The sequence below is a fragment of the Salmo salar genome, unplaced genomic scaffold, assembly GCF_905237065.1.
Source record: "Salmo salar unplaced genomic scaffold, Ssal_v3.1, whole genome shotgun sequence".
Taxonomy (NCBI): Eukaryota; Metazoa; Chordata; class Actinopteri; order Salmoniformes; family Salmonidae; genus Salmo; species Salmo salar.
The window spans coordinates 1007558-1019335 of record NW_025550956.1 but is presented as its reverse complement, the minus strand read 5'-3'; the positions used below and the strand labels follow the sequence as shown (position 1 = coordinate 1019335).

The 11778-nt window shown below is 44.2% G+C and overlaps 2 protein-coding genes across 2 annotated transcripts; one reads left to right on the top strand and one right to left on the bottom strand.

The window, feature by feature from the left end:
- The first annotated feature begins 371 nt into the window (after positions 1-371).
- On the top strand, positions 372-1445 carry LOC106575902 (claudin-like protein ZF-A9). The gene is made up of 3 exons (XM_014152619.2): positions 372-531; positions 911-1200; positions 1353-1445. Exons 1-3 carry the CDS (start codon positions 372-374, stop codon positions 1443-1445), a joined length of 543 nt encoding a protein of 180 aa, XP_014008094.2.
- Positions 1446-3888: 2443 nt separating this feature from the next.
- Positions 3889-10632, bottom strand: LOC106575904 (charged multivesicular body protein 2b). The gene is made up of 6 exons (XM_045714216.1): positions 10443-10632; positions 9611-9702; positions 7459-7653; positions 6825-6927; positions 4918-5024; positions 3889-4012 (listed from the first exon to the last, which is right to left on the bottom strand). The coding sequence occupies exons 1-6, from the start codon at positions 10474-10476 to the stop codon at positions 3899-3901; spliced, it is 645 nt and encodes a 214-aa protein (XP_045570172.1). The 5' UTR covers positions 10477-10632; the 3' UTR covers positions 3889-3898.
- Positions 10633-11778: the final 1146 nt, after the last annotated feature.

Here is an 11778-nt window from a genome sequence, read left to right as displayed (position 1 = left end):
TAGCAGGCAAAAGACCATGCTCATAATCATTAGTGTTCCGCGTTGCCACTGTCTAATAACGGATGTAAAAAAAAAAAAAAGAATGATAGCAAAAATGAGTTATGTAAAAATTATTTCATACTCCACATTTAGGGGGGCCACAAGGGGGTCCAAAATTGTTGTCACAGGGGCACTGCCCCCTTCCCCCCCAGAACCGCTAGTGCATGACATCATCCTGCACTTTAATGGCCACTGTGCAGACTATACTGCACGTTTTACCTGACCAATCATATATGATCCTATGATTTTGTATATATATATATATTTAACTGTTGTGAATATACTATGGCTGTAAGGATGACCAACTAATTTCCCCATGTGGGGAGGAATTCATGAAAGTTCATCTCAGGGGTCGTGGGCTGGTTGGTAATCATCTTGTCCTGTTGCCGTGGAGAGTCCCAGCCTTTATCAGCAACAACATAGTGACCGCTCAGACCTTCTGGGAGAGGCTGTGGATGAACTGTGAGGTGCAGAGCACTGGACAGATACGAGGTCAGAGGCCAAAAGATCTCTCCTTCTTCCCTATTCCCTATATAGTGCACTATTTTTAGACCAGAGCCCTATGGAGAATACGCTGCCATTTTGAATACAACAAGTGACAAGGTTCCTACCTGGCATCCAAATATCTGGAGACACCACTAGTTTATTCAAAGCTGTTTTTATTTTCAGTAACAAGCACATTTTCAAAAGACTATTTCTCTGACTGGTGTTTTATTAACTTTTAAAGATGATGAGTAGACATTTTAACCTACATACACAAGGTGATGGTTCTGTATTAAAACTAAAAGTGCATGTTAACAGTTGAGGTATCAGCATGACTTCCTCTTCTCTTCCTGGTCAAGGTGTATGACTCCATGCTGGCTCTCCCCAGAGACCTGCAGCACCACCATCTCCATCTTGGTTTCCATGGTCACCAGCATCGTCGGGAGGGGGGGGGCAGGAAGTGCACCAACTGCCCGGCCCGAGGGTTCTGGAACCAAGGCCCAGGTTGCCACGGCAGCTGGAGTTCTGTTCCTGATTGCAAGGGGTGCTGGGTCTGGTGTCCCTCAGCTGGACAACTGTGTCATCACTGACTCCTATAATCCTCTGGTACACCAGGGCTTAAAGAAAGAGCTGGGTGCTGCCATCTTTATCTGCTGGTCGGGCAGCTCTCATGGCCAGGTACGGACCACAATGGCAATAAGTCAGACTTTGTGTTTTTAATCCTCCATTTTGATGGCTGTATTGTTGTTCTGAAACTGCTGAAGCAGCTATGTATTTTAAAATGTCCTTCCATTCATTCAGGGGGTCTCCTGGTGTTCTCGTGCCCACAGAGGGATGGCCCTGGGCGGGATAAAGGTTGGTATAAGAATGCAACCAACACCACCACTAACCCTGCCCGCAGCCAGGGCACGACTCATGTCTGATCTGCCCGACCAGAGGAGGACCCTATTCCCCATGTAGTGCACTACATCCCTAGAGAATAGGATGGTATTTGGAAACATTTTCCCTATGTAGAGACCAGGGCCCTATTCCTTATATAGTGCACTACTTTAGACCAGGACCCGTATATAGTGCAATACTTTAGACCTGGGTCTACTGACATTTCTGTTTCAGACTGAAGATCTATCTGATGAAGTGCCTTGTATATCTGAGAAATATTTATTTATTTATTTACTTACACTTTCTCAAAACGAGAGGATAGCAGAAAAACATAAATATAAAGTCTGTGACTGTTGGGCCGGAACAAAACCCTGCAGGAGCGTAGCTCCCCAGGACAAGAGTTGGCCACCGTATCACAGCTCTAAGATATCAGGGACGTGTTCACAAAGCGTCTCAGAACAGGAGTGCTGATCTAGCATCATGTTTGGCTTTAGATCCTAATGGATAAGAGGGGACCTGATCCTAGATCCTAATGGATAAGAGGGGACCTGATCCTAGATCATAATGAATAAGAGGGGACCTGATCCTAGATCATAATGAATAAGAGGGGGACCTGATCCTAGATCATAATAAGTAAGAGGGGGACCTGATCCTAGATGATAATGAATGAGGGACCTGATCCTAGATCAGCACTGCTACTCTGAGATGCTTTGTGAATACGAGCCCTGCTGAAGTCCCCTACTGGTTCAGACAGTGGTGTCATTACCGACAGACATACAGTAACACTGAGGTCCAGTCGGGCCTCAGGAGCCCAGGTTTCCATGACATTTGGAAGGACTGCCTCAGAAGCCCAGGTTTCCATGACATCTGGAAGGGCGGCCTCAGGAGCCCAGGTTTCCATGACATTTGGAAGGACGGGAGAGGTGAGAGGGAGAGGTGGGGCAGGGAGAGGTGGGGCTAAGTGGGCGGGGCAGGGAGAGGTGGGGCTAAGTGGGGGGATGAAAAATGGACTAATCCTAAAGTTGGTTTCCAGGGTGGTGAAAGGCAGTTTCAGATTCTACTGTTCATGTAATCAAAATGAAAAGAAATGACTGTCAACAAGTATAATCAGCAGTTATACATGCAATTCAACCTCCTGTTTCTGGAAGAAAAAAAAAGTTTGTTATTTTTTAATTGATAGGCTGTTATTAACTTCATTCTTGATAAATCCCGTGACCTTTTGGAGCGCTGACCTGGAACAATAGCAGCATTCTCCTGTACTTCCTGTTCTAAAACTCCACACAGGTAGAAAACCACAGGTAGAAAACCGTTCAGTAGGACGAAAACGTTTTGCAACGTTCAGATAGGAATATGCTCTACAGAACAACAAAAAAACACATGCCTCTCTGACATGTAGAATGAGGCTCTATTCGTAACATTTTATTTCACCTGCAATGTTCTACAACGTTTGGCTACTGAACGTAGGTAGCCCTGTTATTCAACCTCTCTCTCCTTGTGTGGCCACTGCATAGACCCCAATACACAGCAGGATAACTACAACTACATGCAGTGGCATCTATAGTCAGATAGATAGATAGATAGATAGATAGATAGATAGATAGATAGATAGATAGATAGATAGATAGATAGATAGATAGATAGATAGATAGATAGATAGATAGATAGATAGATAGATAGATAGATAGATAGATAGATAGATAGATAGATAGATAGATAGATAGATAGATAGATAGATAGATAGATAGATAGATAGATAGATAGATAGATAGATAGATAGATAGATAGATAGATAGATAGATAGATAGATAGATAGATAGATAGATAGATAGATAGATAGATAGATAGATAGATAGATAGATAGATAGATAGATAGATAGATAGATAGATAGATAGATAGATAGATAGATAGATAGATAGATAGATAGATAGATAGATAGATAGATAGATAGATAGATAGATAGATAGATAGATAGATAGATAGATAGATAGATAGATAGATAGATAGATAGATAGATAGATAGATAGATAGATAGATAGATAGATAGATAGATAGATAGATAGATAGATAGATAGATAGATAGATAGATAGATAGATAGATAGATAGATAGATAGATAGATAGATAGATAGATAGATAGATAGATAGATAGATAGATAGATAGATAGATAGATAGATAGATAGATAGATAGATAGATAGATAGATAGATAGATAGATAGATAGATAGATAGATAGATAGATAGATAGATAGATAGATAGATAGATAGATAGATAGATAGATAGATAGATAGATAGATAGATAGATAGATAGATAGATAGATAGATAGATAGATAGATAGATAGATAGATAGATAGATAGATAGATAGATAGATAGATAGATAGATAGATATAAATATAATAGTGTCACTATATCCCAGAAAAGGCAAGTCAGAAACGGAGCATGGGGAGTCGTGTGTGTGTCCAGGCACAGGGTGTGGGTGTGTGTGTGTGTGTGTGTGTTAGTCCACTCCCAAGGCTTTGAGCTGTCGTTCGATGTCTTCGTCGGAGATGCCGTCTGATTTCGAGGTAGAAGAGGCGGGGTTGTTTCTGCTGGTTGAAGGAGCGTTCACCATCTACGATCAATAAGAACAACAATGAATCATCTCAACCTTGATTCTCCCAAGCATATGCCATTCATAGTATTTCCACAGTACTAGTGTCCTGTCCAGGGGGTGTCCTGGTACATCAAGCTGTCTCACTACAGAAACAGGAGATGGACTAGTGTCCTGTCCAGGGGGTGTCCTGGTACATCAAGCTGTCTCACTACAGAAACAGGATATAGACTAGTGTCCTGGTACATCAAGCTGTCTCACTACAGAAACAGGAGATAGACTAGTGTCCTGTCCAGTAGGAGCCTAACCCAGTTGGACCCTAACCCAGTAGGACCCTAACCCAGTAGGACCCTAACCCAGTAGGACCCTAACCCAGTTGGACCCTAACCCAGTTGGACCCTAAACCTAACCCTGCAGGACCCTAACCCAGTAGGACCCTAACCCTAACCCAGTAAGACCCTAACCCATTAGGACCCTAACCCAGTAAGACCCTAACCCATTAGGACCCTAACCCAGTAGGACCCTAAACCTAATCCCAGTAAGACCCGAAACCTAACCCAGTAAGACCCGAAACCTAACCCAGTAGGACCCTAACCCAGTAGGACCCTAACCCAGTAGGACCCTTGTCAGCCAATCAGCATTCAGGGCTGGAACCAGACAGTTTATAATGCTACATACAGGTCCAGTTTCCCGGACACAGACTAACCCTGGTCCTATTTCAAATCTCCAAATGAAAGTTATTTTAAATCCAGGACTGGTCTTAATCTATATCTGGGGAAAGCAGCCCCAAGGATCTCTCTTACAGTTCCCAATATCAGGGTTTAGTCTCTAGATTTATTCTGCCTTTATTAAATAAATAAATAAATAAATAGATCAGGTACATCATTGAGAACACATATTTCCCAATAAACACTAAAATGTCTCACCTTTCCTGATATCTCGATGCCGATCTCGTCCAGAACCTGGTTAACGATGCTGTCAGACTCCTCCTCGTCTCCAGACGCGTCAAAGATCTCATCCAGCGTATCGTTAACTGAGAGGAGGGGACAGAGAGAGATGACTCCTATAAAACGTCCCTTGTCTCTCTCTCTCTCTCACACACACACACACACACACACACACACACACACACACACAGACAACCGGTCAAAAGTTTGGACACACCTACTCATTCAAGGGTTTTTCTTTATTTTTACCATTTTCTACATTGTAGAATAATAGTTAAGACATCAAAACTATGAAATAATCATGTAGTAAAAAAAATAAAAATAAAAAAAGTGTTAAACAAATCAAAATATATTTTATATTTGAGATTCTTCAAACAATAGCCACCCTTTGTCTTGATGACAGCTTTGCACACTCTTGGCATTTTCTCAACCAGCTTCAAATGGAATGTTTTTCCAACAGTCTTGAAGGAGTTCCCACATATGCTGAGCACTTGTCGACTGCTTTTCTTTTCACTCTGCTGTCCATCTCATCCCAAACCATCTCAATTGGGTTGAGGTCAGGTGATTGTGTAGGCCATGTTGGTTAAGTGTGCTTTAAATTCTAAATAAATCACAGACACCAGCAAAGCACCCCCACACCACCTCCTCCATGCTTCAATTTGGGAACCACAAATAGATCAAATAGATCATCCGTTCACCTACTCTGCGTCTCAAAGACACAGTGGTTGGAACCAAAAATTTCCACCGGTCTAATGTCCATTGCTCGTGTTTCTTGGCCCAAGCAAGTCTCTTCTTCTTATTTGTGTCCTTTAGTAGTGGTTTCTTTGCAGCAATTCGACCATGAAGGCCTGATTCACGCAATCTCCTCTGAACAGATGATGTTGAGATGTGTCTGTTACTTGAACTCTGTAAAGCATTTATTTGGGCTGCAGGCTGGTAACTCTAATGAACGTATCCTCTGCAGCAGAGGTAACTCTGGGTCTTCCTTTCCTGTGGAAGTCCTCATTCCAGGTGACTACCTCATGAAGCTGGTTGAGAGAATGCCAAGAGTGTGCAAAGCTGTCATCAAGGCAAAGGCTTGCTAATTTGAAGAATCTCAAAACTAAAATATATTTTGATTTGTTAAACACTGTTGTTTTCTACATGATGTCATTTGTGTTATTTCATAGTTTTGATGTCTTCACTATTATTCTACAATGTAGAAAATAGTAAAAATAAAGAAAAACCCTTGAATGAGTAGGTGTGTACAAACTGTTGACTGGTGCTGTATATGGACACATGAGTGACATGGGGGAGGGGCTTCTTGATAATGACAAATGGTGTTGTCCAAAATGGCACACGACTACATATATCCCCAATATAGTACACTACTGTCTACCAGGGCCCTATATAGTACACTACCGTCTACCAGGGCCCTATATAGTACACTACCATCTACCAGGGCCCTATATAGTACACTACTGTCTACCAGGACCCTATATAGGGGACAGGGTGTCATTTCAGATGAAACCATTGGTCCCAGAGCAATAGGGCTCTGGTCAAACGTAGTACACTATATAGGTAATACTAGCACACTATATAGGTAATAATAGCATATAGTACACTATATAGGTAATAATAGTATATAGTACACTATATAGGTAATAATAGTATATAGTACACTATATAGGTAATAATAGGTAATAATATTATGTCTTATCATCATGAGGACAACATAGAATGTGTAATATAGATCCAGTCTGATCATCATGAGGACAATAACATAGAATGTGTAACATAGATCCAGTCTTATCATCATGAGGACAATAACATAGAATGTGTAACATAGATCCAGTCTTATCATCATGGAGGACAACATAGAATGTGTAATATAGATCCAGTCTTACTCAGCTCCTCTGACATCTCCATCTTCATGTTCTCCTTCTGGAAGTTCTGCATGGTCTGTTGCATCTTCTGAGGGTCCATCTTCTTATTGACAGCCTGCATAGTCTGAGACGGGAGAGGAGAGGAGAGGAGAGAGAGAGTCACATGGTCTGGTTACAGCCTGCATAGTCTGAGACGGGAGAGGAGAGAGTCACATGGTCTGGTTACAGCCTGCATAGTCTGAGACGGGAGAGGAGAGTCACATGGTCTGGTTACACTTTGCAAAAGGAAGACAACACCCATTAAAATACAGCACACAGATAGACAGACGAGACAGGAGAGACAGGAGAGACAGGAGAGACACAGACAGGAGAGACATAGAGAACGCTGTCCAAGGTGTCTGCACTAGGTACATCACCCCCCTGTGGGAAGAAGCAGCCCACTGATCCACACTAGGTACATCACACCCCTGTGGGAAGAAGCAGCCCACTGATCCACACTAGGTACATCCCACACCCCCCTGTGGGAAGAAGCAGCCCACTGATCCACACTAGGTACATCCCACACCCCCCTGTGGGAAGAAGCAGCCCACTGATCAACACTAGGTACATCCCACACCCCCCTGTGGGAAGAAGCAGCCCACTGATCCACACTTACTTTGGTCGTGGTAGCCATGGCCCCTGCCATCTTCATCTGAGAGTTCATGAGTTTGGTCTGAGAGGACATGGAGGTGACCTTTGAACCCACGGCGTAGCTTCTGTTCTTCTGTCTCCTCAGCTGAATCAGCTGCTTGGCCAGGATGGTACACGCCTCCTTGTTCCCAGTCTTCGCCATCTTCTTAATCTCCATCTCCTGGGAGACAGCGTGCATTCGGAAAGTATTCAGACCCCGTGGACCTGTCCCCACATTTTGTTACAGCCTTATTCTAAATTGTATTAAATCGTCCCCCCCCCTCATCAATCTATACACAATACCCCATAATGACATCACAAGACCCCATAATGACATCACAACATCACAAGACCCCATAATGACATCACAAGACCCCATAATGACATCACAACACCCCATATTGACATCACAACACCCCATATTGACATCACAATACCCCATATTGACATCACAATACCCCATAATGACAAAGCGAAAACAGGTTTGTAGAAATGTACTGGAAACCTGGCACCAGCCCTACGGTGAAGCATTTTTATTTATTTAACCTTTATTTAACTAGGCAAGTCAGTTAAGAACAAATTCTTATTTACAATGATGGCCTACTGGGGAACAGTGGGTTAACTGCCTTGTTCAGGGGCAGAACGACAGATTTGTACCTTGTCGGCTCGGGGATTCGAACTTGCAACCTTTCGGGTTACAAGTCCAACACTCTAACCACTAGGCTACCTGCCGACCCAATATACAGTGCCCAGCGTGGTGGGTACTGTATACAAAAGACAAAGCTTGAAACCAAGACAACAATCTGGGGCTGACTAGCCTGGGTGCCAGCCTGTTTGTGCCATCATACCAACTTCTTGTCAATCCATTGTTATGTTTGGCATGAATGTAATGATATCAAACAGGCTCAAGGTAGGGGTTTTCTACATAGACCTACAGCGCATCCGGAAAGAATTCAGACCCCTTGACTTTTTACACGTTTTGTTACGTTACAGCCTTATTCTAAAATGGATTAAACTAATGTTTTTTCCTCATTAATCTACACACAATATCCCATAATGACGAAGCGAAAACAGGTTTAGACATTTTTACAAATGTATTACAAATTTAAAAAACAGAAACATTATTTACATAAGTATTCAGACCCTTTGCTCTGAGACTCTAAATTGAGCTCAGGTGCATCCTGTTTCCATTGATCATCCTTGAGATGTTTCTACAACTTGATTGGAGTCCACCTGTGGTAAATTCAATTGATTGGACATGATTTGGAAAGGCACACAGACCTGTCTATATAAGGTCCCACAGTGCATGTCAGAGCAAAAACCAATACCATGAGGTCAAAGACATTGTCCGTAGAGCGCCAAGACACGATTGTGTCGAGGCACAGATCTGGGGAATGATACCAAAACATTTCTGCAGCATTGAAGGTTCCCAAGAACACAGTGGCCTCCATCATTCTTAAATGGAAGAAGTTTGGAACCACCAAGACTCTTCCTAGAGCTGGCCGCCCGGCCAAACTGAGCAATCGGGGGAAGAAGGGCCTTGGTCAGGGAGGTGACCAAGAACCTGATGGTCACTCTAACAGAGCTCCAGAGTTCCTCTGTGGAGACGGGAGAACCTTCCTGAAGGACAACCATCTCTGCAGCACTCCACCAATCAGGCCTTTATGGTAGAGTGGCCAGACGGAAGCCCCTCAGTAAAAGTCACATGACAACCCGCTTGGAGTTTGCCAAAAGGCACCTAAAGGACCAATATTGAACTCTTTGGCCTGAATGCCAAGCATCATGTCTGGAGGAAACCTGGCACCATCCCTACAGTGAAGCATGGTGGTGGCAGCATCATGCTGTGGGGATGTTTTTCTACAGCAGGGACTAGGAAACTTGTCAGGATCGAGGGAAAGGGTACTGAGTGAGTAAAGGGTCAGAATACTGATGTAAAATGTGATATTTCAGTTATTTTTATAACTAGGTAAAAATGTCGAAATCAGTTTTTTTTGCTTTGTCATTATGCAGTATTGTGTGTTTGTGTGTGTAGATTGAGGCGGTCTGAATACTGTACATTATCCATGACTCAGATACTCTCTGTATTCACTACTTGACTTTGCAGGGCTTGTGAGAACAGACTACTACTACACACCCACCAGTTGTTTTTCCTGTTTCTCCAGGGAAGTTCTGTCTCTGGTGATCTGTCTCTGGGTTCCTCTCAGCTCTTTGGTCTGCTCCTTTATCACATCTAGACACAGCGGTGGGAGAGAAGACTACAAGATCAGTACTAGGCCTTGGTAGCGGTGGGAGAGAAGACTACAAGATCAGTACTAGGCCTTGGTAGCGGTGGGAGAGAAGACTACAAGATAAGTACTAGGCAAACACAGAGATGAGAACAGAGCGAGAGAGAAACAATTGTTATTGTTTATATCAGTTGTTTTGGTCATAGCCAAAACATCCGTTTCCCATGACAATGAAGCCCTTTGAATTGAGAGAGAGAGGAGACAGACGAGAGATCCGCAGAGGGGATTTTACAGCAGCACCATCATGTGGGTCTCTATGCATGAAGAGACTGAAAATCCAAGTGACAGAACCTACCTGGACCGCAAAACGTCGGCAGAGCAAACGTTTCCTGTGGATACCCTATCGCCACCTACTCCGGCCAGAAGGACCAACATACTGCTATGTTATTGGTGATATGACTCTGTGGTTCTCTATACAGACCAGAGTATTGAAAGGCTGGCTAATAACACTTCCCTGTGTTTTTCCCCCTCCCCTCAGATTACCTCCTATTTAAACGACAAAAACTCGTTTTAAAAAAAGGAAAAACATGAAGTTTATTCAACATTTTGACTTATAATAGGAATGTTGAGCCTACCTGTTAGAGACTAGTGTGTAACGTTAAGTTTTACACTCTCGGATAAGAAGCGACTGAAGCTAACTTTGCTAATGTCGGCTAGCTGAAATACCGAGTCGGTGTACACTTACCATCTACTGTCTTTTTCTTGAAGAAGCCGGCCATGGTGACAGGCGATAACTTGTCCAAATAGCTATAATTCGATGGCTATTTTTTTTTTTTTATAAAAGGGCTCTGTAGCCTTACACCGCCTGTTAAATTAAAACCCGACCACTGACTTGTTTATTTCCTGGTTCGGAGAGAAGCAGGAAGTGCAGCACTTTAATGGGGGCGTTCCAGACAAGCTAGAATAAAAGCGCTGCGCTCACAGCCATGTCGCCTGGGGAGAAAGCCAACCGCTAGGTGGCACACACTGAGCCATGTCGCCTGGGGAGAAAGCCAACCGCTAGGAGGCTCACACTGAGCCATGTCGCCTGGGGAGAAAGCCAACCGCTAGGTGGCACACACTGAGCCATGTCGCCTGGGGAGAAAGCCAACCGCTAGGAGGCACACACTGAGCCATGTCGCCTGGGGAGAAAGCCAACCGCTAGGAGGCTCACACTGAGCCATGTCGCCTGGGGAGAAAGCCAACCGCTAGGAGGCTCACACTGAGCCATGTCGCCTGGGGAGAAAGCCAACCGCTAGGTGGCACACACTGAGCCATGTCGCCTGGGGAGAAAGCCAACCGCTAGGAGGCACACACTGAGCCATGTCGCCTGGGGAGAAAGCCAACCGCTAGGGAGGCACACACTGAGCCATGTCGCCTGGGGAGAAAGCCAACCGCTAGGAGGCTCACACTGAGCCATGTCGCCTGGGGAGAAAGCCAACCTCTAGGTGGGGCACACTGAGCCATGTCGCCTGGGGAGAAAGCCAACCTCTAGGTGGCTCACACTGAGCCATGTCGCCTGGGGAGAAAGCCAACCTCTAGGTGGCGCACACTGAGCCATGTCGCCTGGGGAGAAAGCCAACCTCTAGGTGGCGCACACTGAGCCATGTGGCCTGGGGAGAAAGCCAACCTCTCGGAGGCTCAAACTGAGCCATGTCGCCTGGGGAGAAAGCCAACCTCTAGGAGGCAGCAGATACCTAGTTCCATAGTCAACACCACACCACACCACAGCTTGCATGGGGATAGCCAGCCAACCACAGAGCTATTTACAGACTGGAAATAGCTTCCAGCTGGCTAGATCTGTCTGTTCATGATTTGAGAAAAGGTCTTGAATTTTAATAAGTACGAGTTTTTCTTGCCAAGTGGGTGTTTCCTCCTGATAGTGGTATTATGCTGTATTCATAACAAGTGGGAACCTGGTGGGTTTGGGGGGGAATATTGCTTGCAAACTGGGTCAACGATTTGTGTGCGTTCAAGTGCTTTTAACTTGTTGAGAACTAATGGCAAACAAGCAGCAGCGTCAACCATTAAACTACAGCTTT